The 26,857-nt window shown below is 51.3% G+C and overlaps 1 protein-coding gene across 1 annotated transcript; it reads left to right on the forward strand.

Annotated features, from left to right (window-relative positions):
• Nucleotides 1-2,931: 2,931 nt before the first annotated feature.
• VWA5B1 (von Willebrand factor A domain containing 5B1) lies at nucleotides 2,932-25,369 on the forward strand. The gene is given in 20 exon segments (XM_071767228.1): nucleotides 2,932-3,070; nucleotides 3,586-3,747; nucleotides 4,087-4,309; nucleotides 4,427-4,569; nucleotides 5,352-5,483; nucleotides 5,703-5,827; nucleotides 8,842-9,018; nucleotides 11,772-11,882; nucleotides 11,966-12,168; nucleotides 14,323-14,437; nucleotides 15,977-16,162; nucleotides 16,377-16,599; nucleotides 17,553-17,740; nucleotides 19,696-19,897; nucleotides 20,354-20,671; nucleotides 20,952-21,089; nucleotides 21,401-21,526; nucleotides 21,640-21,694; nucleotides 21,884-22,007; nucleotides 25,283-25,369. Coding segments are annotated over 20 exon segments (3,177 nt in total).
• The last annotated feature ends 1,488 nt before the right edge of the window (nucleotides 25,370-26,857 follow it).

A 26,857-nucleotide genomic window follows, 5' to 3' on the forward strand; every position in this document is an offset into this window, starting at 1 on the left:
CTGGTTGCTCCCCTGTGGGGCCAGAGGAGATGATTGAAGCATGGCTCTGCTTAAGAGCCTGAAAGTTTGGGATGTTCAGGCCCCCTCCCGCCTTGGGTTTTCTACCAAGGGGGAGTTTTCTTCCCCTCAGAGGCTGCCCATCAGCTTCCAGAAATGCTGAGGAAAGGTTGTGGTCCATCCAGGGCTGTCCGTCTGTCCAGCCCCACAATGCTGTAACCATCCTGGCAAGCCACTGGATGTCAGTGTTGATTGATGAAGATGAAGCAGAACGAATATTTTACCCAGCTGCAGAAGAAACAGTCACCTTCTGAGCAGTGTGGAGGTGACCTGGGTCTGGTTTGGATGTGGAGGTGAAGTTGTCAAGGGAACCCGTTTGGGACTGAAAGAGGTGACAGCAGGGACCATGCATTGATTCAGCAGCCAAAAAAATGGGCTTCACCTGGCTGCATTTATGTCTTTGGGGTGGGAGGTTTAAAAACAACCAGGGACACCTCTGGACATCTGCTTTTTGGACAGCCAGGTGGAGATGTGCCACAGGCAGCACAGGGTTTTGTCCCAGCTGCCAAGTGCTGGTCTGGGTCTTACTGAACCGTTGTGGGTGGCAGGGACTCGGTGGTGGCACTGCTGGGACTCCAGCCTACTTCTGGGAGAGTCCAGGATTCATGCTCATGTCTTCAGCAGTCATGGTTTGACGTGTTCTTCTACTCGTTGTATGAAAATACACCTCAGAGGAGCATTTTTCTGCCTTTTTCTGCATTACACCTGCTCAAAACCCAGAATTTTTGAGGGTGCATCAGTGCTCAAAGGTGCAGAGGAGGCACCTGGGGGGGCTCCAGATGTCACCCCTGCATTTTCCAGGCATCTGACAGGGCCTGCCATGTTTGGTGGCAGTGAGGGGACAAGCTGAGGACAGGGTGGGATGCAGGGATGCCCTGTGTGACAGCAATTCTGGTGGGAATTTTTGGGAATGTGGAGTCCTGCCAGCTCCTGCTCCTTAAGCTCCAGCCTTGTGACCTGGGTGGAGACCGAGTGAAAGGCCTGGAGCAGCAAATGCAGGATGAGGAGCAGAGGGGGGAGCTCCAGGGGGGACACAGAGGGGAGATACCAGCTCTTCCACTGCTCTCCCCTTTCCACTTTGCTGTCACTTGATGGCGTTGGTGACACGATCTGTGCAGGGCTCCTCTGATCTGTGCTGAAGCTGCAGGAGAGGTGCAGCTCTCCTGCTGTGCTTTGGACAGGGCTTTTGCAGCTCACTCAGGGTTCCTCAAAGCTGGGTGATGCGTAAACATCCCAGGATAGTGAGCCCCTGGCCCAGGTTTCCCAGAGAAGCTGTGGCTGCCCCATCCCTGGCAGTGTTGAAGGTTGGATGGGGCTTGGAGCAACCGGGGCTGGTGGGGGGTGTCCCTGCCCACGGCAGGGGGGTGAGACTGGGTGAGCTTTAAGGTCACTTCACACCCAAACCACTCTGGGATTCTGTGTTCCTATGAAATCCCACTGCCAGAGCTGCTCCCATGGGAGGCACCTCCTAAGCCTCCATTCAGGAGAGGTGAGGGGATCCCAACCATAGCTGACCGCAGCCAGGAGAGCTGCTGGGTTGAAGTCAAGCTCCTGGGACCTGAATTCCCCTCTCCAACAGCCCCCCAGTGCCTTCCTGGTACACCAAGCAGGTGGAGAGCATCTTCCCCATGTTATTTCTTGCTTGCTAAGGCAAAATAACCACACACCCCCTCCTTTTTCCCCTGCCTGGCATTTAATCACTTCCCCATATCTTGATAGCCTCTACCATGTCTGGGCCCAGAGGACCTTCCTTATCTCTCCCTATAGAAGGTGAACTCTTGCCAGCTCCCAGCTTGCCAAGCCCTGGGAGCATGGCTTGGAGCATCCCAGTGTGTGACATCTTCCCCTGGGCTTGTGGTGGCTGAAGCAGCTCCCCCCAGTCCTGCTTCCTCTCCCTTGATTACTTTTTTCTCAGAGAGCTTGGTGGCCTTGTTGTCTTCTGTTCACATTTTCCATAGCATTTTTGGGTCTAAAGGTGGTTTTCACAACCTGAGGCTGCTAGAAAATGAGCTCCTGATGGATTCCACTTCTGTGGGCTCCTCCTGGGCTGTGTAAATCATGGCATGAAGCATTGCAGAACCAGCCAGGGAGAACTGCTGCCTAGCAACTTCTCCTGATGTAGCCCCAGAGCTAGCTGAAAGGTCTCCTTTGAAACCTTGGGTCTTGGGGGAGATGAAATTGATCAGAGGAGAACCTGCTTGAGATGGTGGGGGAAAAGATTTGGAATGCAATTGGCAGAAGGAGCTGCATTGCATCCAAATGTCTCAGCTAAGAGAATGGAAGGATGAGTCAGCCTTTGGAGAAGGGATCTGGACATGAGGGGCAGCAGAGCTGAAATGCAGGAGGACAAGGAGGACATGAGGCATGGAAGGGAGTGTGCAGGGCTCTGTCTTCCTGAAAGCTGAAAGAAAGCTCCCAGGGCTGTGGTCTTATCCTGGAGAAACTTGTCAGTTTGAGGGATAATGAGACTCAGGAGGGCCAGAAAAAAAGAAGTGTTGATCTATTCTGCCCAAGCTCAAGGAGCAGATTGGTGCAGGAGCTGGTGAGGTGCATGATCCACCACTGCAGTGCTGACCCCTAGGGCTGCCTGTCCCCACCAGGCAGGTTTAATCCGAGCCCTCTCCTTTGTACCAGCAAGAGGTTGCTTTGAGTCTTCCCAACAGGGTATTGTCTCCATCTCCAGCTCCACCAGTAGATTTGTCAAGCCCAGGTACCTCAGTCACTTTTCTGTCCTCGGTGCTGCAGAAGCCCAAATGAGGTGGTGGGGGAAGGGAAGTATTTTGGGTGCTTGGGGTTCCTCATCCATTCTAGCCCTTCCACCTCTCTCCAGCTCACTTTGGCTGACCCCACCATCACCACCAGACCCCCAAGAAGATGCCAGGGCTTATTAACCAGACCACCCTCTCCTCGGTTCCCCTCACTGCCTCAGAGGTGACGTCTTGCATCCATGGCTATGCCTTTGGGATGACAGCCTTGCTCAGCTACTGCAACCCAGAAGCCCAAGCTTTTGAAGGCAAGTTTTGAGGGGTGAAGCTCCCACTATAAGAACGACCATGAGGGCTCTAGAGACATGGGTTTGGAAGTATTTGGTTTCTCTCCCTGCCTTAAACCTTGAGATACTCACTGGAGGAGTAGTCAAAGGACTCTTGGCAAGGGCATGGAGCCATAGGACAAGGGGTGATGGCTTGAAACTGGGAGAGGGGAGATTGAGGTTGGACCCTGGCTCAGGTTTCCCAGAAAAGCCGTGGCAGCCCCATCCCTGGCAGTGTTGGAGGCCAGGTTGGATGGGGCTTGGAGCAACTACAGTGGGCAGGCTGGGGCTGGATGATCTTTAAGGTCCCTCCAACCCAAACGAGTCTGAGATTCTATTGTGTCCCTCTTCGTACCCTCAGTGGTCCAGGAAAATAATTTTTTATGTGAAATATCCCGGGAGGACTCATGGGAGGGCCAAGAGGGAGCTGACCTCTGCTGTCCTGGCTGGTGGTCCAAGCAAGTCCTTGGTGTTACTAAATCCCATCTGTCTGGCAGGTCTCTTCATCTACCCCTTGGATGAGGGCACCACTGTCGTGGGGTTCGAGGCAGCCGTGTCCCAACGTGCCATCACGGTGCAGATCAAAGACAAAGCCAAAATGGATGATGTGTGTGGTGATGGATGCAGCCTCCATGATGGAAAAACTCGGGATGGAAGAGGTGAGGGAGTCAGGGGGTGATTTGGTGCATGAGGGGAAAGACAGATGAGGAGGTGGCAAGGGGTGGCTGACAGTTGAACAGGAGAGCATCAGGGAGCCTCCTCATGAAAGGCTGAGACTTGGGTTGTGCTCATGTCCCAGTGTTCTGGAAAACATTCTGGAAAGCACTGGATGGCCAAAAGGGTGGAGCAGAGGGCTGAGGCTCTCTACATAAATGTCTGCAGTGAGGACTGGTTTGAGGATTTGATCCAGAGCTGGGGTTGATGGAGGAGGCCTGGGGAGGAGCATTTCCTGCAATTGTGACACCACATCTCTCTGGTGTGGTCATCTCTCCATACAGGAAGGATCATGATGGATGAGGACTTGGAGAGGATTTTTTTTGTGGCTAACCTGGGCATGATTCCTCCCTTGGAAAGCATCTCAATCTTCATCAGCACCTCTTCTGAGCTGCAGACACTGCCCAGTGGGGCTATGAGGGTCATACTGCCAGCTGTGTGTGTCCCCAGGATCCTCCAGCCCAGCCTGGAGAACACCAGCAGTTTTTCCAGCCACTAGCTCCCAATGTATGAGAAATCACTGGGATTGGTCTGGGGTCAGGGGGGGGGGGAAGATGCAGGACTGGCAGAGCAGGAGGTCTATAAAACGTGCAGGGTGCTGACTGGGGTTCATCTCACCAACAGCAACAAACACCACTGGGGATCAGGGAGCCCAGAGAAAGGGAGCAGATTCTGCCTGGCTCAGCTGCTGGAGAACGAGGCTACCAACCCCTTTGAGTACGAGTTCAGCTTCCACCTGGAGATCCGTGGACCCTGTCTGCTGGCAGGTGGGAGAGGACTGTCCTGCTGTTCCAGGCTGGTGTGGCCAGCAGGACCAGGGCAGGGATCAGCACTGCTGAGGCTGCACCTCAAATCCTGGGGTCAGGACTAGAAGGACACTGAGGGGCTGGAGTGTGTCCAGAGAAGGGCAACGAAGCTGGGGAAGGGTCTGGAGCACAAGAAGAAGGTCTGGAGAACTTGTGAGGAGCAGCTGAGGGAGCTGTGAGTGATGAGCCTGGAGCAAAGGAGGCTGAGGGGAGACCTTCTGGCTCTTTGCAACTGCCTAAGAGGAGGCTGGAGCCAGGGGGGGTTGGGCTCTGCTCCCAAGGAACAAGGTATGGGACAAGAGGAGCCAACCTCAAGTTGTGCCAGGGGAGGTTTAAGTTGGAGCTGGGGAACGATTTCTTCCTGGAAAGGGTTGTCAGGCCCTGGCACAGGCTGCCCACGGCAGGGCTGGAGTCCTCATCATCCCTGGAGGGGTTTCAGAGCCCTGGAGATGTGGTGCTGAGGGACATGGGGCAGTGGTGGCCTTGGCAGTGGTGGGTTAACTATTGGATTTGATGATCTTAAAGGTCTTTTCCAACGAACCAGTTCAGTGATTCTCTGATCCCTTCCTCAGGGCAATGTCTACCCTCTTCCTCCCTCTCTGTGTGCTCAAGCCAGGAGTCTCTTGGCAAGTTAATAGTGCTGGGCTGGATTTACCAGGACTGTGATGATGTTAATGTGATGAATGTGCTTCCTTTGCCACCTTGCTTCTGTCCCTAACTTGCAACTTAGTTTCTCTGGGCAGGCGTTGAGAGCCCCACACATGAGCTCTGAGCAGATGCTGACCCCTCTGCTCACTCTGCCAAGAGCATCATCATCACCCTGGCCAACAAACACACCTTTGACAGGCCCGTGGAGATCTTGATCCATCCAAGTGGTAGGTGGGCTCTGCTTCTTCTCTGTCCCTTCCTGAAACCCTCCACCACAGGGATGGATCAGCTCTGGTTTTGCAAATATGGTTGGGATGAGGCTGGAGGCAGTTCTGGACCCTCTCAAGATCACACATGATGCTCAAAGCTGTTCTCACAGCTGATGGTAGCTTTTTGCAAAATTCAGCTTTAGGTGAGGCTGTTTTTCTTCACTCTTGCATTTCCAGAACCCCACATGCCTCACATCTTAATGGAAGAAGGTGACATGACCCCTGCAGAGTATGAGCGCCACCTGAAGGGGAAGAATGACTTCATTAAAGCCACTAAGAAGGACCCCAGCACTGAGAAAAAGGTGAGAAAGCAAAAGCTGCGGGAGTGAGCTGAGGCTTTCCTCAGGACTGGAGCTGTGCCAGGGACTGCTTGCTCTCTTCCAGTACCAGATGTTACAGTGGCCCAGTCAGCTCTGCCTCATCCTCCCTTGGAGAGGGGTTTTGGTGGAGGGAGAGGGGAAAATTCTGCAGTGAGAATGGAAGAAGCTCTGAGATGGTTATGTGTGTGTATAATTAGTGCTAGTCTAGCATAGCATAATTAGATAGGTGCATTGTTTGAGCAGTAAGGGTATTATAATTATTGCAGTGACATAGGATAAAATATTATTTTAATCGCTCAGTAAATGTTTACTGTTTCTGGATAGCTGTCAGAGAAATAAGTCATTTTACTTAGCATAATGAGCTGAGCTGAAGGCAAGTCAGGAGAAACTTCTCTTTGTTCTGCTGATTAGCAAATAGAAAAATATCTGCTCTGGGGTTTGCACCTTGTCTGTCAGTGATCTGGGAGTGATGAGTGAACTCAGAACTGCCACACCAGTATGGCTGGGATGGTGGAGTGGACTGGCCAGAGTATCCAGGGTGGGCATCTCCACCTAAGGCACACGTGTCACCCCAGCTCCCTGTGCACGTTCACCCCTGTTCTCATTGTCCACCAGAGATGCTGGTTTCCCCTTAAACTCCTTCTCCAGGTGTCTCAGCCTGGTCCCCTGCTTGTCAGCCACCCCAAACCTGCTGCCGAGGTGCCTCCCTGTGCTGCTGAGGAATCTGGAGATTCCTCCTCTCACCAGAGACACACCAACCCTCTTCCTCTTTCTTTCCCCTTTGGTTTCTCTGGCTGGGATGAGGACTGTGCATGGCAAACATTTCCCTTCATTGTGTTCAGCAGGTGGAACGAAACGAAACTCCCACACTGCAGCTCAGATGGCTCTCTAATTATTTCTGTGTTTTTAGCACAACAAATTGTCAGGGAGGGGGAGGGATCATTCCAGAACAATTTCCCTACAGGAAACCCACCTTGGTGCCCCAGGAGAACTGGGAAGCAACTGCATGGAGAAGGGAGAAGCAGAGAAAAAAATGCCCTGAATATCTGGGGTGGGTTGAAAGTGCTGCTGCTCAGAGCAGGGCATGGGGCAAAGTGAATGAGCCCAGAGATTTCAGCAGGAAGTGGTAACTCATTCTCATCCCTCAGTTTGTTATGCAAAAAGCCTTGGGTGCCTGGGTGGGGGGATGAATGGAATCAACTCCTGGTCAACACGATTGGATGAGGTTACTGTAATTGGTTAATGAGTGGAGAGGAATGGAGGGGAGGAGATGGGTGAGATGTTTGCTCTTCTGGCTGACCTGCAGCAGAAGCTCCCAGCAAACAGCTGTTTGCTGTAAAATTCCCTCTGAAGTCAGTGGGAAATCCAGCTTATGGGCTTATCTTGGGGTTTTATGTCTTGAGTCCCCAGGAACACCCCAGGGGAATTTGTGGGTAGGTGCAGGGCCACAATTCGGCCCTTGGCCAGAGGCAGCAAGGATGCTGTGATAAACACCTACACTGGGAAAGATGTTGAACAAGATAATGTCATGTGGCTGGGGGAAAATGACGGTTAAAAAAGCCCTTGGATTTCACAGAATCCCAGACTTCTTTAGGTTTGAAGGAACCTTAAAGTTCATCCAGTGTTACCCCCTGCCATGGGCAGGGACACCTCCCACCAGCTCAGGTTTCTCCAAGCCCCATCCAACCTTCAACACTGCCAGGGATGGGGCAGCCACAGCTTCTCTGGGAAACCTGGGCCAGGGGCTCAGCACACTCACCCCAAAGAATTTCTTCCCAATGTCCAACCTCAATCTCCCCTCTCCCAGTTCAAAGCCATTCTCCCTCATCCCATCCCTCCAGGCCCTTGTCCAAAATCCCTCTCCAGCTTTCCTGGAGCTCCTTCAGGCACTGGAAGGTACTCTAAGGTCTCCCCATTGCAACCCTCTCTTCTCCAGGCTGGGAGAGGGTGGATGAATTTATATTCTGAAGCATCAGGATGAAATGTGGGAGGATGAGGGAGAGCTGGGGGCCAGCAAGGTGCTGGTTCCCAAGATGGAAACTGTCTTTCCACAGGGGTCAGAGAAGCAGCACTCAGGCAGTTCAACCCAAAGTGGAGACCCTGAGCGTGTGTTGATCCATAGGGTCACTTGAGTTCATAGAGTTACATAAAATAAAAGTTAGTTGTTAGCTTGTAGATGGAGGAACATGCCACATGGCTGGAGAAAGCAAGCCTGGTTAGCTGGGGTCTGGTTTATTCCTGGTGAAACCAGCAAAGAAACAGCAGCTTTTGAAAGGGGGGAGAAAAGGAAAATCACATTTTAAATGGAGACGTAGCCTTGAAATAAACTGAGGTAGAAGGCAGAGAGCCATTAGAGCCACGTGCAGTGCAGAGACATTTATCACAGGGGTTCCTACCACACCATGTCCTGAGTGACCCCATCAGCTTTGCAAATTGCTTCAATCCCTACAAAGAAAAATGATGAAAGAAACGGGCAGAAAAAAAAAGAAAGAAAGAAAAAAAAAAGCACACCAGAGGTGGCAAGAAGGAATGGAAGCAGTGAATGCAGCATGCTGAGGGCAGTGTCTGGCATTTGATTATTGAACCACCGTGGACAAAACCTCCAGTGTGGTGCTCAAGTGTGAGTCACATTTTGGGGAGGGATCTAAGGAAATATTTGGAGAATCAGGGCCAGGCAGGGCCAGATCTTTTTTTTTCATTTCTTCTCCAGCCTTCCATTTGTGTGTGCAGAGGTCTCTGGTTTAGGTTTTTTGCAACCCTTTTTCCCCTGGGCAAAGTGTGAGGGTGACTGGGAGGGGACAGACATCCCCTTCCCCCTAGGAGCATCTCCAGAGGGGGTGTGGACAGAACAACCCACGGCCCAGCACAGGTGTTCTCACCCCTGAGGCTGGGACAAAAGGCCACACACTTACATCTTTGGGCTGGTAGCCCTGCTTTGATCCCCCTACAATGGAAAAGGGACAAAAAATTCAACCTCTCAAGCTCCTTTCTTGCAGACAGAAATCATCCGGAAGCGGCTGAACAAGGACATCCCCCACCACCCTGTCATCATGCTTAACTTCTGCCCTGACTTGATGACCTTCCAGACAGACCTCCAGAAAGCCCAAGGAGAATTTATCTTCCTGGTAGACCGCAGCAGGAGCATGAGTGGCATGAACATCAACCGTGTCAAGGTACCACACATCCCTTCTGCCAACAAGAGATGAATTTGAGAGAGCAGTAGGGATTGCTGAGTGCTGATGAGTGCTCAGTATGAAGAGATGGGGGGTAATTATATGTTGGAGTTTTAGTCATCTCCATTGGTGGGGTTTGTTAGGTACCTGCAGTGAAGCTGACTCTCCCCTGTTCTCTTCTCTTCTTCCCATCAGCACATCAGATACAAAAGTGTTTTCTTTCCTGGCTTGCTCATCTTCTGCACCCCTTATCCATGTTCTTCCTGTCTCCAGGAGGGCTCAGGGCAATTGCTGCCTGGTGGGAAGCCTTCAGGGAGCTGCCAGGGACAGTTCAGGGTGACACAGAGACCATTTTGGGGACAGAAGTCTTTTGAACATGGTGCATCCATTTTTCAAACACAAATGCACACCAGCAGTCTGGTGGAGGATTAGGAGAGGTGTGCTGAGACCTCTGGATAAATAAAAGGGCTGTGGAAAGGCCTTGTCATGATATTTTGTGGGTCTGAAGTTCCCCAGTCAGATATGACTCTCACCCAGCTCTACTTTTGCCCACAAGAGCTGGGCTTGGCTTTGTGCTGCTGCCCAAGGATCTGAAGGGGTTCCTGTCCTGAGCCCGTGTCTCCCCCTGTTTGGGGACTGCTCTGTGCATCAAAGAGGGAATCACTCCAGTGATTATAATTTTCCCTGCCTAATGTTCTTTGGAGGCCAGGTTGCTCTCTGACACCTGCCAGCTGGCAAGTTATAGTGAGACGAGGTGGCAAGAGCTCTTTTGGAAGGTTCTTGGCTTGATTTTTGGGGCCAGGTAAGTTCTGATAGCTTGATGAATATTGTGTCCACCTGAGAGGAGGTCGTGAATTCATCCCTGAGGACAGCGAGGGAATCATGGAGATGGGCTTCACCTGAGGAGTTCAGTTACATTTGAATGCTGGAGAGATTCACTGAGCTGGTGTGTCCCCAGGTATCCTTCCTATGCTTTTTCCTAACGTGAGTGCCACCCAGATTTAGATCCAAATGCTTCCCTGGCTAGGGCTGCAGGACTCAGCACCCAGGGTGAGCGGCTGGGAGCATTTTTCAGCCCTTCACCCATCTCTCTCTGGTTTCCATGGAAACTGCCAGAGGACAGCCACCTCCAGCAGCAAGAATCGGGATGTGGGGAGCCCAGGGATGGCTGCAACAGGTCCTGTCCTGTCCCGGCAGACACCAAACATCTGGGTTATCTCTGATTCCTGGAGATTTCCCATTCCCTAAGCATGTTTTGGAGCTTGGGGATCAAGAGGCATCTCTGCCCCAGGACAAATTTTTGCTTTGTTGGGTTTGGGCACCCACAATCTCTGCAGCCTTGCAGGGGTCTGGTTTGTCCTGTGGGGATGGAAACCTTGCAGGAACAGAGCTCTTATCTGGGAAGTCCTAAACTGGGTCTCCCACCTGCAGGAAGGCTGTAAAAACAGGGAAAAGGCTGTTCTCATCCTGGAAAAATACTCTGGAGGGAGATATTAGAGATTTCAGAGGAGGTACCTGGTCCACTTGGGTAGACTCCCTCGCAAAACAAGACTGATAACTGGGAATTGCCTTTTCCAGAGGCAAATGTCTCTCCTGATGGAACTGATGTATAGATATTGAATGTAGCAAGATCAATATTTACCACCAGAAGAAACTTTTCTCCTGGATGGAACAGGAAGCAGGCATCAGATGCCCACTTTACCAGAAATTTGGAAGAGGAAGGAGGAGGAGGGAGGGAGGAGGAGGGAGGGAGGAAGCAAGGCTCCTGGGAGACCTTCTTGTGAAATTCCAGTGCTTAAAGGAGGTTTACATGAAAGAAAGGGAGACACTTTTTAGTAGGGTCTGTTGTGACAGAACAAGAGGCTTTGGACTGAAAGAGAGCAGGTTTACACTAGAAATAAGAACTCTTTTACAAAAATGGTGGTGAGACCAGGTTTCCCAGAGAAGCTGTGGCTGCCCCATCCCTGGCAGTGTTGAAGGTTGGATGGGGCTTGGAGCACCCTGGCTGGTGAGAGGTGTCCCTGACCATGGCAGAGGTGGCACTGGTTGATCTTTAAGGTCCCTCCAACCCAAACCGTTCTATGATTCTGTGTCTGAGACAATTTAAATTGCTCTTACCTTATGTAAAGTCCAGGAATAGACAAGTTAGATAACCACCTCTGGTTTCTTTACCTCTGGTAAAGAAAATAGCTGAGGACTGTCTCTCCTGGTTATTTTAATTGATGCCAGCTATGAATAAAAGAGAATTTGGGATGGGGGAGGTTTCTGATTCTGTGTAACTTGAAGCTGTTTGTTTATTTTCTGCAGGTTTAGACATTGAGATGCATTGCATGTCACACTTCTCAATTTCACACTCTGCTTCTCACCCACCAGCTCCATGCTGCAGGACTCTACTGCAAGCACAAATTTAATCACAGGAAAAATACCAAACCAAACCAAAAACCAGCCCCCCCCCCCCGTCCAAAAAAAAAATTTGGTCAGCTCTTTTGTTTGGTCGGGTTTCTTTGGTTGGTTGGGGTTTTTTTGGAGGCTCCCCGTTCTCCTCACTGTTTCAGGGCTTGTTAGGGGTCTTTGTAAAGAGCAGAGTGATGTACAGTGCTTTCTCATTGCAGGAAATCATGGGAAAGAAGCAGTTTTGTTGTTAAAATGCAGGTAGGAATAAGGCATCATGGCAGGGTCTGGGAAGAGCTCTTACTCAAGCAGCTGGTGAGGGACTTGGTGTGCCTGATGTCTGCTTGCTTTCCACCCTCCAGGATGCTCTGTTGGTCATCCTTAAGAGCCTGATGCCAGCATGTCTCTTCAACATCATTGGGTTTGGCTCTACTTTCAAGACCCTCTTTCCTTCCAGCCAGGCTTACTGTGAGGTGGGTGAAGGGGCAGCCACATTTCCTGGGTGCTGGGAGGGTGCTGGTGTGGAGGTTGACCATTCTGCTGCTCCTTTGGATAGGAGAGCTTGGCCATCGCTTGTGAGAGCATCAAGAAGATCCGAGCTGACATGGGTGGCACCAACATCTTGTCACCATTGAGGTGGGTTGTTCGACAGCCCATCCACAGGGGCCACCCCCGCCTGCTCTTTCTGCTGACAGACGGGGCCATCAGCAACACAGGGAAGGTCCTGGAGCTGCTGCAGAACCACTCCTGCTCCACCAGGTACCAGAGGTGAAAGCCTGGGATATGTTCTCCTCAAACCAGGTTCCACCTCTCGCAGGTGTTGCCCACTTCAGAGACAGAGGCAATGAGAGATTGCTGGGATGAGCCACAGGAGAACCTCAAAGCATTTGGAACAGATCCCAGAAGTTCAGATGCTTTTTAAACAATCAAAAGCGGGATAATTGGGCTGACAACTTCACAGGCTCTTGTCTGATGCTTCCTGCTAGGGGAGATTGACACACCAACAATCTTCCTTGCCGGGTTGCCGTTTTTGGGTTTTTTTTCCTTTCTTTTCTTTTTTTTTTTAAAGTACATCTGGGTCCGGCCCCAGCTGCTTCCAGGATGGGACTGCTCAGAATTGAATAAGCTGAAAGCGAGCAATGTAGAAAGCAGCTAATTTGTGAATCAAGCTCCCAGCCTGAGGATAGCCTGCTCTTGTTTCTCCTCTGCCTCTCTAAGGGGCATGAAACAGCAGGAAAATGTAAGAAAATTTGATTCCTCTTCCATCCTTCAGACTTCAACGCTTACCGAAGAAGCTCCTGTGTCTTTGGGATTTTTTTCTTTTGTTTGTTTGTTTTGTTTTTTTTTTTTGTTTGTTTTTTTTTTTTAATTAAATGAGGGTTTAACTGCTGCCCAGTTGTACAGGGAACACTTCCCTTGCTCTGACAGAGCATGCAGCCAGAGTTGAAGCACGGTCTCAGGCGTCCCTAGAGGGCAGGGCTCAGCCAAGGTGCATGAATGGCCTCTGCCTCAAAAGGAGAGCAGAGACTGATTTAAGAAGCTGTGAGGCCGACCTAAGATTTGCAGCCAGACATGGATTAAAAAACCTCTAAGAGGAAAGCCCCTCCTGCAGATGCAGCTTGCTGCCCAAGGTGGTTTCTTCCCCAGGTGTCTGCTACACTGACTGAACACTGTATCCCACCCATCCCTGTAGCAAGACGAACCTCTTTTAGGGCACGGCGCTCCAAGGTCCAACCAGGTGTTTCAGCAGAGACTCACGAATAGTGATCCGAGTCTATTGCCCTCAGGGCTGAGGAGCCTAGATTGGTGCTATTGCTCCAGAAATGGGCAGCCTCTTCCCCAGCTTCCTCAGGAGTGACCTTTATTGGCCCCCTAATCCTGCTCATGCGCAGTAGGGCCCGCCCTAATCAGGCACAGGTGGGCTTAACACAAGCTCATGCCCACTACCTGGCAATTAGTGGCACCTGGTTGCCTCATTTCACTACACATCCCCATCTCCAAGTCCATCCCTCCTGCCTTCCTACTCTATCCATCCCCACCCAGTTCAGCTCTGGGTTTCCAGCCTTCAGCCCAAACCTAACCCTGACTCACTGAGCCCAAACCCAGCCTCTCCTGGCTGATTCCTCTTTCCTTCAGAAAACCTTTATTTTAATTGTGAGCAGAGGTAATTACGGTAGTTTTAGTGCTATTGACCACACACACTCATCAGGGAAAGGAGGTGAATCGGCAGTGAAGCAGCCAGACACAAGGGCTTGGGGTCCTGCTGGGAAGCCCCTGAGCCTCCCAGCTGAAGGCTGCTCTTCAGGAATGGGATTTGAGGTCAAACAGAGGGGGGTCACAGAATCACACAGAAGGGTTTGGGTTGGAAGGGGTTTTAAAGCTCATCCAGTTCCACCTGGGGAGCACCTCCCACCAGCCCAGGTTGCTCTGAGCCCCATCCAACCTTCAACACTGCCAGGGATGGGGCAGCCACAGCTTCTCTGGGAAACCTGGGCAGGGGGCTCAGAATCCTCACACCAAAGAATTCCTTCCCAGTGTCCAACCTTAAACACCCCCTCCCTCCCAGTTCAAAGCCATTCCCCAGATCCCATCCCTCCAGGCTCTTCTCCTAAATCCCTTCTTGGCTTTCCTGGAGCTCCTTCAGGCACTGGAAGGTGCTCTAAGATCTCTTCCCATTGCAGCCTTCTCCAGATCAATTGTCCATCTATTCCTCTTCCCAGCCCATTCCTGATCTTGCTGTGAGCCACCTAAAAGAGGAGGAGCTGATTTATTTTCTTCCAGGCATGCTGCAGAACCTCCTAGCAGTGGGATAAAGCAAGACAGGGGTTTTACTCTGCCTGCAGGGAGTGGGTGAGCTGCATGTGGTTGGGATGACTTCACCCCCTGGTCCTGACTCTCCCTGTCCCTTTGCAGGTGCTACAGCTTTGGCATTGGGCCCAATGCCTGCAGGAGACTGGTTGGGGGGCTGCCTGGTGTCTCCAGGGGCATCGCTGAGTTCCTGGTGGAAGGCGAGAGATTGCAGCCCAAGGTAGGGTCCATGCTGAGGTCTCTGAGGATGCTCCAGTTCATAGAATCATAGAATGGGTTAGGGTTGCAGAAGGCTTCATCCAGCCTTCAACACTGCCAGGGAGGGGGCATCAACAAGCTCCTTTGGCAACCTGTTCCCTGTGTCTTACTACCCTCATGGTGAAGTTGGTTGGCTTTTTTCCAAAAAACTCTCCTCAATCTCTCCTCTTTCAGTTTAAAACCATTGCCCCTTGCTCTGTCACTATCCTTTCTGGTGCAAAACCCCTCCCCTGCCCCTTCAGGCACTGGAGGGTGCTCTGAGGTCTTCTCAGTTCCTTCTCTTCTCCAGGCTGCACACCCCCAACTCTCTCAGCCGAGGGGGGGAGGTCAAGCCTCAGCAAACCAATCTTCTCTATCTCAGGTTGCTGCTTTTCCAACTCCCACTCAGCGAGCAGGAGGGGATGAAAGAGCGAGGGCAGAGGAGCCACCATCCAAGCAGCCAATTAGTTTTGAAGTCAGGCTCAGCCCCGCTCAGGCAAGAAGCTCCCAGGGTTTGAGGGAAGAGGAGAAGGCTGCCAGAGATTTGCCTATTAAGCCAACTTGAAAGGAAAGGGAGGGAGCTCTTCATTCCCACCAAGACTGAATCAACCCCTTTGCCTCAAAGGCTCTGTGCCTGTCTTCCACTGGATGATTAAACCCAGAGAGAATTTGGGTCTTTAGCTCCTAAATATCTCAGAAAAAGCTGGTGCCTTGATCTCAAAAGAAAGAGTTGAGCACTAACACCCCCACCCCCCCTCTGCAGGAACCTGGAGCACACAAAAACTGCTCTAGGACAGAACAGCATCAGCATTTCTGATGTAAATTAAAAGCAAAGATGGTGAAGAGAGGTTCATTGCTGGGGTTTTTTTTGTTTTGGTTTGATTTTTTTTTTTTTAGAGAGAGAGCTATTAATAAAGAGCTTTGCAGGCTGTGCAGCTCAGAGCCTTCTGCAGTCTGAGGCATCAGTTAATGGCCTTATGAAACACAGCCTGGTACATCTTCCTGAACAAGCAGTGAAAAATAGAGAAGGTGTGAGCTGTTCTGCCTCTAGACCTGGTGTTCTCTTCCCCTGGTGGGCAGAGAAGCTTTTGGACATGGCTCCTGGTGGGCTTGTCCATGAGATAGTCATGGATATTAGTGCTCTCTGCATGTGTAGCTGGCAGAGCATTGCTGACCTCCTGCAGTGGCTTGGGCCAGCCAGGATCAGTGGCAAAAATAGCAGAGCTGGGGGTGTGTGTCTGTGTGGGGGTTGGAACTAGGTGGTCTTTAAGGTCCTTTCCACCCAACCCATTCCATGATTCTATGGTCTTAAGGGTCCTTTCCAACCTCAATAATTCTACAATGTTTGCTCTGCTGCCCTTGGCATAACTGCCCAGGGGCTAGGGTGCTGGGATGGGAGCCTAGAAGAGGGCAGTAAAAGGTCAGGAAAGGGTAGGAATCAACTGATGGATTAATTTGGTAAATTTTTCCCTTTCCCCCCAATGCCCACTGCTTAACTTCTCCCCTCTGCTGTTTGCCTCAGATGATCAAATCTCTGAAGAAAGCAATGGCACCAGTCCTGAGTGATGTGTCTGTGGAGTGGGTCTTCCCTGAGAGCACCGAGGTCTTGGTTTCTCCCATCAGCACCAGTTGTCTCTTCCCTGGTGACCACCTGGTCAGCTACAGCATCATCTGTGACACTTCCTCATACATTTCCAATCCCCGATCTGTGAGTCCATGCTGGTGGGGCTGGCTCAGGGCTCAAGCCATCCTCTTGGCTCTTTGTGCATGGTCAGGAGGTGTCTCTTGCTGTCTTGCCTTGAGGGAGACGGTAGGTGAGATGTTGGGGAGCAGTAGGAGCTCAGTACCCAAGCAGTGGCTTGTGGCTGGGTTGCTGGCTGCTGGAGGCAGTGGTGGGACCTGCTTTGCCTCTTTTCCCCCAGGACAAGAGGCAACGTCACAGCATGATGAGGTCCCAGGAGTCGGGCAGCTCTGTTTTCTTTCACTCCCAGGAGGAGGGAGCAGATGGGGAGAGCTGGAACCACTCCAGAGATGGGGAAAGCTACTGTCCTGCTGAGCATGGCCCCCATCACCTGGTGGTTGGCAGAGAACCTGGGGGAGAATCAGACACAGACACTCATGAGAATTGCCTCTGTACAAGCGTGGGTGGGATTCTCTGATCTTTCTGATCAAGCTCCTCTGTCAATTTGCTCATCTGACAACAAACCCTCTTTGTCTGTACCTCTATGGAGAGCCAGAGGGGTTTGCTGGAGGGATGATGGATCTCCTGAGGCTTCAGTAAGTCTGTTTGGTCGGGATGCTTTATGCAAACCTGTCAGGAAATTGACTGAAGCCCTGGAGAACTGCTTTCCTTGGAAATTTTCAAAGCAGCTCTAGATTTGGCCACAATTTACAAACTTCCCAAGGTGGTGTGTGGGTAAGGATTAGCAAAGGGATGGTGGCCCAGCTACACTGTCCATCCAAGCAGTCACTTTCCTGCAAGCCCTGACATTGCATTTCAAGACCAGGAGATGGGGAGAAATGGCTCCAAAGCCCTGTCCCCAGGGTGTCACCCCTCCTTATTGCATTCTGCTGGTGTTTGTGTCAGCAACAGGCAGTACAAAGTGGCTGGTGGCACACAGATCTGGTGGCATTTCCATGTTGCAAGGAAACCTCTGTAACCCAGGGGATGTTCTGCACTATGCTCAGAGATACTGCTCATCCCCTCAACCTTGTCAGAAGTGATGCAGAATCGTGCCTCCCCAAATGAAATTTTACTCTCACTCTGACAGGAGAATGTCTGCACTAATGAAATTTAATTAGTAAACCTTTTGTCTCCTCCAGGGAGGTTTGGGGAAATGCAGTCAGGCTTTTTCTGTCTGAAAACTGCTCAGACAAAACCTCCCCAGTCTACTCTCCTGACATGCCCAGGAGTTTTGGGTGTAGGATTTTTTTTTTTTTATTTATTATTTCCTTTCGTGGTTTAGTTGCTTTGCTTAAAATCAAGCAGGACTGAGTGTGGCTGCCTCAGCCCTGGGAGGACCCACAGGGAGCTAAGGGAGGGTGGTGCTGTCTGGTTCCTCTCCAGAGTGGAGTTAATCCTCTCTCCCACCCTGCAGGAATGGAGGTGAAGGCTTCCTCCAGGAGAAGGGCTTACAGCACAACCCAAATCATTGACCACAAGCCTCTCAAAAAGGTGCCCACGGACAGTGATCCTCGCACTGACCTGGTGAAAAATCCCCTCCAGAAAACCCAGCGACAGGACCTGCAGCAGCTCAGCCCTGAGCCCTGGCAGGTGGATATCCAGGTATGTGACCCCCGCCCTCCCAGAGAGGCTTTGTCTACATGCAGAGGCCAGCATCCTGCAGCAGGAAAAGCTCAGGTGGACAAGGGAAAGAGTCTGGTCCTCATTTACAGAATCATGGAATCATCACATTGTTTTGGTTGGAAAATACATTTAAGGTCATCAGGTCCAACTATTCTGCCAGCACTGCCAAGGCCACCACTACCCCATGTCCCTCAGCTCCACATCTCCAGAGCTTTGAAACCTCTCCAGGGATGGGGACCCAATCCCTGCCTTGGGCAGCCTGGGCCAGGCCCTGACAACCCTTTCCAGGAAGAAATTATCCTCAGGCTCCAACCTAAACCTCCCTTGGGCAACCTAAACCTTGGGCAACTTGAGGGCACTTCTTCTTGTCCTGTCATTTGTTTCTCAGGAGCAGAGCCCAACCTCCCCTTGGCTCCAACCTCCTCTCAGGAAGTTGCAGAGAGTGAAAGGGTAGGGATGGTTTTCTCCCATCCTTGGCATTGCCAGGGTGCTCTGCTCTGCAATCAGCATCTGCAGTGCTGGGAGAATCAGCAGCACTTTTGTTCCCATGGAAACCCAGAGCAGGGATGTCTGGGGCTTTGGTTTCTCCTCTGCTGTGGGTTAGAGATCAGTCTGGGGGGAGGGGGCTGGGGGCTGGAGATGAGGTGGGGGTAAGGGGAAGGAGGACCAGAGTTCCCCAGGGAAGGTGACAACTGGACCCTCCCACTGCAGCACTGAGGGTGCTGAAGAACATCACTTGAGGAAGGGCAACCAGTGGTGGGTTTTAGGGATCCTTTGACTTTGACTGCATCCTGAATGTCCACAGAGCATCCTCCTGCCCATGGGATGCTCAGCACCATGGCAGGGAGGGAACCAACCCCATTCTTGTGGGAGCAGCAACCTATGAGCTTGCTCTTCATGAATTGCAGCCTGGTGTTGCTATCCCCCTTGATGGGAGGGCTCCCAGCTGCTCTCCCAGCTCCCAGGCAAGCCTCCAGGGCTTGACATTTTCAGGGGTGTAAGCCCTCAGCTCATCTTCACACTCACTGTGGTGGGATGGAAAGGTCAGAGCCCACAATGGGCAACTTAAATTCTGGGCTCTGTTTCTGACCAGCTTCCTCTGGCTGGGTGGAGGACTGGGACAGGAGAGGAGCAGGTTTGGAATGGGAAGGTGGCTTCTGTGACTAAATCTGCTCTTAATAGCTCAGTCTTAGCTTGGTAAGTAGCTCCTGGAGCTGCCTGCCTCCCATTTCTGCTGGTGGTTTCATAGAGCATTAAAAATTCAGGGGTGATGGAGGCCACAATCTCACCTGCCACCCAGAGAAAACATCTCTCCATCCATCACTGAGATCCACCCCTTTCTACCATCTATGCCCCTTGCTGGTGTTGTGCTAGGAACAGAGAGAGAGGCTGTCCCTTTTAGGGAGACCTTCCCCCAGCCCTTGGGGACAGGGACAGGAACAGTCGGAGCTCAGTGGCTCTGCCAGCCATGTAGCAGAACACCTGGCACAGGAGATGGTGGAGGGGGCTGAAAATCATGTCTCCTGAAAGTGGAGAAACTGTTTAGTAATAATAATAATTAAAAAAAAAAAAAAAAAAAAAAAAAAAAAAAAAAAAAATGAGAGAGAAAAGAAAAGATAAAAATTCCCTTCTCCCCATCCCCTGCGCCTCTCTCCTCCCGTTACTAAGCAACTGGTTCTTGATCTTCCTGTCTCTCTTCTTTCCTTTGATACCCAAGTGAAGTCATTAAAATGTCTGGAGGAATGAAACTCATCTCTCACCTTCTGCCTGTCTGGGGAAAAAGCCCCTGAGGCTAGGGTCCCTTGGGGACACCCGGCTATGTTGGGAGGAGAGGGATCTGCTGGTGCATCTCCCACTGGGACGGGGCAGGGAGGAGATGGGATCAGAAGGGACCCAGCAGGTCCATGCAGCCCTCACCTTTGCTCTTCTCTCAGCCCTTGCCAGCCACCTCACTTGGCTCTGCCACCAGGATCCGTGGTGCTGGTGCTCAGCGGCCATCCTTGCTCCACCACAGCTGTGTGTCCTTCTGCCACCACACCAAGTCCCCCGTGGCACCTCCAAGAAGGGTCTTGGGACCACTGGATGCTAGCACTGGCCTGAGGTCTTCATCGGACAGCTGAAGCCCCGGGGAGCTGGGTAACTGGGCAGAGAGGGTGGCATGGCTGGAGTCACCATCTGTGGTGGGGTTTGAAGGTGTGGGTTGTGTTTGGTGCCACTATATGGCATTTGTCAAGTGTTGATTAACATAGAATCACCATTTAGTCCCATCCCATTGCTGTGGGTAGGGACACCTCCCACCAGCCCAGAGTGCTCCCAGCCCCATCCAACCTTCAACACTGCCAGGGATGGGGCAGCCACATCTTCTCTGGGAAACCTGGGACAGGGGCTCAGCACCCTCACCCCAAAGAATTTCTTCCCCATCTCCAACCTCAATCTCCCCCTGTCCCAACTTCCTCACCAGCTTTCCTGGAGCCCCTTCAGGCACTGGAAGGTGCTCTCCACACCTTTTCTTCTAATCGCAGTTTCATGGTGGCGGTGGGGAATTCAGTTCCCAGGGATGGGATTAATTCTCCACCTCTCCCCTCTCTGCAGACTCTGCCCAGCACCCTCCCTTCACATTTGAAACAGAGACCTCCTCTGACTGGGAACCCCAGGACTTAGACTTCAGTGCTTCCCATGGCTCTTCCTGTTCTCCCAGGACCTTCTGCAAGGTGATGGTGAAAGGGCTGAGGAACAACGAACCTGTGCAGTGGGAGGTCACCTTTGATATCCACCCTCTTTTCCAAGAGCGAGAGAGCCAGGTAGATGGTGACAAAGACCTGTGGAATGAGACCTTCCACCACCTGGCAGCCAAGTCAGTCATCCGGGACTTTGAGCAGCTCGCTGAGAAGGAGTGTGACATCGAGCATGGTATGGGCAGCTCCTAGCTGGGGTGGGCTTCTCAGCAGCTTCAGCAGCTCTGTACAAGGGCAAGCAGTGGAGAAATATCATCCCAGACTTGTTGGGTTGGGAGGGACCTCAAAGATCATCAAGTTCCAATAGGGGCACCTCCACTATGCCATGTTGCTCCAAGCCCCATCCAAACTGGCCTTCAGCACTGCCAGGGATGGGACTTTCACAACTTCTCTGGGCAACCTGGGCCAGACAGGGGCCATGGTGGACTCCAGCCCTGGTGTTTGTCCCATGGCAGGGTCTGGGCGCCGGTACCAGCTCAACACTGTCCACACCAGCAAGGCCTGAAACATCATCAGCAAGTACACAGTGTTCATGCCAGTGGACCTGAGCACCAACACCTACCTGCCTACTGTTGTTGAGTACACCCACACAGGTACCATAGGGCTGGCTGAGGGATGGAACATCCTGGGAGAGAGAGTCTTACCCAAGAAACCTTGCTCAGGGCAAACCTGACCAATCCACAGCTCAGTTGGGCACCTGACCTGTTCACCCAAGGCCATGGCTTAGCCTGACAGCATGCCTGCTGCTCATGGTGGCCAGAAGTTCTTCCCCATGGCCAGGCAAGAGGTCTCCTCTTAGGTCTCTGGGTGCCCAGAAATGCCCAAGCTCTTGTCTGTGGGTCTCGTTGCTGGGGTGTGTGTGCCAGTGCCTCTCACACTGCTGATTCCCTTCTCTCTTGCCAAGAGGCAGCATCCAAGCAAGGCAGACAGCGTAGACTGAGTTCAGAGATCAGAAGACATCATGGATTTTCCCCTGGACATCCCCAGTCAACTTGCAGCCAGAATGAAGACAATGGATTTTACGGTATGAGTAAGATAGCCTGGGGCTTTGTGTCCTTCTTAGAATCATAGAATTTTCAAGGTTGGAAGGGATCCTTAAGATCATCCAGTTCGAACCCCCCTGCCATGGGCAGGGACACCTCCCACTCTCTGCCTCTGCAGAAGTGCCAAAATCCATCAAGAGCCTCTTTGCTGCAAGGTATGGGCCCGCTCCATGTTCCTCTGACCTTAGCAGAGGCCTTGCACCTCCTTGAGTCCAATGAGAACACAAACCGGGGGCAGAGGAGCCAGAACCCAGCTTGATGCCAGGGTCTGGAGACCAGGGATGGTTTTTGCAGGGAAGAATGGGTGTCATGAGGTGGTGGCCACTTTCTTGTCCTACCTGCAGGCTGACCTTCAATAAAACCAGGCTGCTTACTCGAGCTGCCAAAAGGTTCATGAGTAAATCTCCAAGCAGAGTGGGTGAGGCCAGCTCTGAGGGCGAGAATGAGAAGATGGACTACCTTCCCCTGGTGAGCTGCTCCTTCGTGGGTCCTGCTGGGGTTGCATGGTTGCTGCAGAGGGGCAGGGGACAGGGGATCTTCCCCAGATCCTGCTTCTTGCTGTCCCTAATGGCTATTTCTGATGGAGGTGGAGAGCTGCTCCACCCACACTTCCCTGGGACCATTCCAGTTGGATGTCTGACTGAAAAAAAATCCCCTCCAAAAAGGAATCCCATCCTAATTTATTGGGTAAATTAAGATCTATGAGTCTCTAATGTTTCCATGATCTGAATTTTGGAGGGAAATGAGCTTCCTTCAGGTCCTGGGGGTTTTCTTTTGCAAACCCTGAATTGCACAGAATTTTGGGAGCTGATCATAGAATCACAGAACCCTAGAGTAAAGCTCACCCAGTCCCACCCTGCCATGTTCAGGGACACCTCCCACCAGCCCAGGTTGCTCCAAGCCCCATCCAACCTTCAACACTGCCAGGGATGGGGCAGCCACAGCTTCTCTGGGAAACCTGGGACAGGGGCTCAGCACCCTCACCCCAAACAATTTCTTCCCCATCTCCAACCTCAATCTCCCCTCTCCCAATTCCAAGCCATTCCCTCTCATCCCATCCCTCCAGGCCCTTGTCCCAAGTCCCTCCCCAGCTTTCCTGGAGCCCCTTCAGGCACTGGAAGGTACTCCAAGGTCTCCCCATTGCAGCCTTCTCTTCTCCAGCCTGAACAACACCAAGTCCCTGAGTCTGTCCTCATAGGAGAGGAAGCACACACGTATATATTTTTAAAAAATAAGCAGTTACAGCCCAATTTGCCCCCTCTGAGCCAGAGCAGAGGGACTGTTTCCATCTCATCTCCTCACCTCTGCCACCTCAGCAGGGAAGGGCTGGGCTTGGTAATTCCCTTCTAATCCTCTCCCTTTCCAAATTTTTCCACTTTAGGAAAGCAGCCTGGAATGGAGAACTCTGCTGTCCCCATCACTTCCCCCCCATCCCAGCCAGTGAAGGGGCCACCTACTAAAAAACTGCCCAGATGATACATTTTTTGCATCTGATGGTATTCTCACCCATTTCAGTCATTTCCTTAACCAAGGGTGCTCTGAGGCTGTTGCCAGCGTGACAAAAAATGCCTTATTAAGAGAAATTAGTTTGGATACAGTTGTCAGCCAGAGCTTAAATAAATAAACCCCTTTTCCACACTGTAAATAAATATTTATACCCAGGGAGAGGTTTCCCAGCCTCGGCATTATCATCGCTGCCATTGATGCTGAGGAGAGATTTTGGGGAGAGAAACAACCAAAGTGGAAGAAAACCAGCCAAACTGGTGCCAAACTGCACCCCTGGGGCTGCTCTTGGAGGTCCCAGGGGTGGGACCCCTCAGTGTCACCTCCTGCCTCGACACATGCTTCTGCCAGATTTTGCTGCCAAACATCCCTTTTGGCCAGACCAAGGCTTCTGCTCAATGAGGAGTCTTGATAGCCAGCAAGTACCAGAGTTTTTCTTGCTTTGAAGGGTTATGAAACCTGCAGGAGAAGGGGGAGGATGGAAAAGCTTAAAAAAGAGCCATCATATGTCATCGTTCTCCTCCCCACAGCCCAGCCATCGCCTGCCGAAAAGGGCTGGCAGCCCTTCCAGCACCCATCACGCCTCTGCCCCCATCCACCTGCCAACAGAGTGCTGGAAATTTGCTGTAAAATCTGCTTTTTAACAGCATTTGCCATGCTTTGTGTGTCCCCCACCATCACTGTTTCAAGGGGCAGAGGCTGATGCTGCACCCCAAGAGCATCCCCAAAGTGGTCCGGATGCCTCTTACTCCTGAGCTCTCCAAATATATTTAACAGCATCTCCCCATGATGCTGAGGAAAGGGTCAGCACCCACCCAATGCACCCCAGGAGCATCTCCAAAGCAGTCCAGATCCGTCTCGCTCCTGATCTCTCCAAATAAATTTAGGAACATCTTCCCACAATGCTGAGAAGAGGGGCAGAACCCACCCAATGCACCCTGAGACCATCCCCAAAATGGTCCAGAGCACCCCCAAGTGGTCCAGATGCCTCTTGCTCTTGATTTCCCCCAATAAATTATCAACATCTCTCTGCGATGCTGGGGATGGGGTCAGCACCCACCCACACCACTCCTCTCCCCCAAAAACCCACCCCGAGGAGTAGAATGTGTGTGTGGGGTTCAGGTTATATGAACCACACTATTATTTTGCTGGAGGGGGTATATTTTTTCCCCTGTGATTTTCCCCATCTCTGGAGGAGGAGGAGGAGGGGGGGGCTGTTGCTGGTTGATACCGTGGGTTTCATGGCTCCCAAAATAGAGCTGGGGGGCAGGTTTTGGGTGCCAGAGGCATGGGAGAGAAGTCATGTGGATGTTATGCAAGACTTGATGATAGGTTGTAAACAGCTATTAAAGTGATTGACAGGCCCAGGACAAAGTATTGAAGGGGGGGGGGGTGGTGTTGAAGAAAGGGAAAGATGAGTAATAATGATTAAAATAATTACCAAATGGAGACTCTCCATAAATTAGGGGCAAGCTTGGTGAGGGTGGAGAAAGGTGTGATGGAGAAATTGTGTCTGAGCACTCCCCCAAGCAGGGGTCAGGGGGATGGGGAGGATGCTGGGGCTGATACTGAGCATTTAAAGTTTGGAAATGTGTTGTTTTGGGTTTGGTTTTTTTTTTTTAATTTCCAGTTTGGTTTTTTTTTTTAATTTCCAAGCCTTCAGGTGCTGGGAGGGCTCTGGATCAGGTGAAAAAACCAAACCAACAACAAAACAAAGCAAAACAAAAAAACAAACAAAAAACTTAAGTATCATTCCAGGAGCTGAAGATTTTGTGGGTTGACCCCCAAAACCCAGCCTGATGAAAGCAACCCCAAGTTAATTAGGAGAAAGGAGCAGATTGGGGGGGAAGACAGCTTCTATTTATATATAAATACTTCAGTAATCAGCAGCCAAGGACCAGGGAAATCCAATAGAAATATGTGGCTGTTTAAGAAGCTTTTTGAGCAAAACGTTACACAACGTTGCGTTTGCTTGCCTCTGCCTCCAAGTCCCAGAAATTCAGGAAAAAAACCCAAATAGTAACCCCTTGGGAAGGAGAAAGAACTTCCAGAGACCTGTGCAGTGTGGATAAGGAGGACGAAGGGGTCCTGGGAGCCCCTCAGCGCAGCCCCCAAGGGGTGGGTATTGCTGCCCCCCCCAGCTCCCAAGCTTTGCACCCAAAAACACAAGCCACCCTTGTTGAAATCAAATGGTGAAATCCAGGTGGATTCGGTGTATAAAAATACTCCCCACCCCCCAGAACCTGGCCATGTTCTCGGGGATGCTGGCACCCAGGCACAGCATCACCCAACTGCTGTCAGTGGGTGCTGACACCCAGCAGAAATAGCTGCCAACCACCCCCCCTTTTCACACCCCACCCTCCCTGCCTCCCCCAGCTCCTTTCTTTTTTCTTTTTTCCTTTTTCTTTCTTTTTTTTTTTTTTTTTTTTTTTTTTTCTTTTTCGGGAAAACAGAGGGTTTGGAGGGTTTTTTGAAAGCTTCACACGTGCATTTTGCTGGCCATCACCTTAACAACCTTTTTTTCAGGAGAAATCAGCCAGCCCAAAGCTCACCTTGGGGGTGAAGCACATGGGGGTTGGAGCTTATTAGCTTGGGTTTGGGATTTTTTTCAGTCTCCAAGCTCACACCCAGCGCAGCTGCACTGAATTTTTGGTGATTTATTGAGCCTGAAGGCAATATAAGGCAATGTAAGGTTTTAGGGCTCTGCTTTTGGGGTAGATGCTGGCTCTGTAGCCTGTGATGAGGAATAAAGGATGAGAATTTGTTCCCCACTTCACCAGGGTCATGGGTAAGTGGGTTTTCTGCCTCTTTTTATGGCTTTACAGTGTCAATTTTGGGGAGCGTACTTAAATCAGGAGAATCTGACCCCTCTGTTAGGCATTTTTTTGATTTTTCCCTTTTTTTTTGTTGTTGGGGTTTTTTTAGGGTGCCACTTCTAAAGTCCCCTTTGCCAGGGGAAAGCTGTGCTTGAATGTGAGCCCTGGTATAGCTGGTCCCCTCCAGCAGCCTCTCAGGAGGTCCCTTTAGTTATGAAAAATCATTTAAATCTCCTGAGCACAATGAGATTACATTGCAGATGTTCAAAAAGCAAAGCTAGAGGTCTGTGAGCTCCCATCCCTCCTTGCTCATTAAATCAGGGGTGCTTTTTTCTTGCTGTTTTTAACCCTTTCCATGCACAAGCATGGCAAATATGTGTGGTTTTGTAATGTGGCTGGCTGGGAAAGTCTTGGGGCAAATCTGTGTGCTGGCCCATGCCCCAGCACGGAGATTTGGGCTAGGGCTCAGCCCCCAGAGTGATTTGATTTACACCTGTGTGTAAATCCTTTGGAAAAGGTGGTTGGTCTGGTTGGGGCTGCAGCTCCTTGTCACCCTCTCTTCCATATGCTTGCGTCTCTTGCCAAAACATCATGAAGGGCAGGAACATTTTTTGGGGGGGATAAAGAGGTTTGTTTTGCTAAATGCATCTCTGGTTGGTGATGTTTCCCTTCTGGGGTGAGGGCTGGCAGCCCAAGGCTGATGCTGGCCCCTGCTGCTCCCCAGGAATGGATGATGGTGCTCTCAGCCTGCCTGAGCCCAGCAAAGTGTTTGACTTAAAAGGCTTGAAAGTTTGGTTTAAAGGTTTTTAAAAGGAGTTTTCCCTTGGGAATGCCCCAGGGCAGGGACTGGAAAGGGAAAGAAGTGAGTGTAGTGAGTGCTGTAGGTGCTTTGCTCGCTGGCTTGGGTGGGGGGCTTTGGCAACAATTTGAGCTGTGCCAGGTTGAGTCCTTCCTTTCCTGGGGTCTCCCCAGCTTGAGAATTACCTCTTGGGGGAAGGG

The sequence above is a fragment of the Heliangelus exortis genome, chromosome 23 (genome assembly GCF_036169615.1).
Source record: "Heliangelus exortis chromosome 23, bHelExo1.hap1, whole genome shotgun sequence".
Taxonomy (NCBI): Eukaryota; Metazoa; Chordata; class Aves; order Apodiformes; family Trochilidae; genus Heliangelus; species Heliangelus exortis.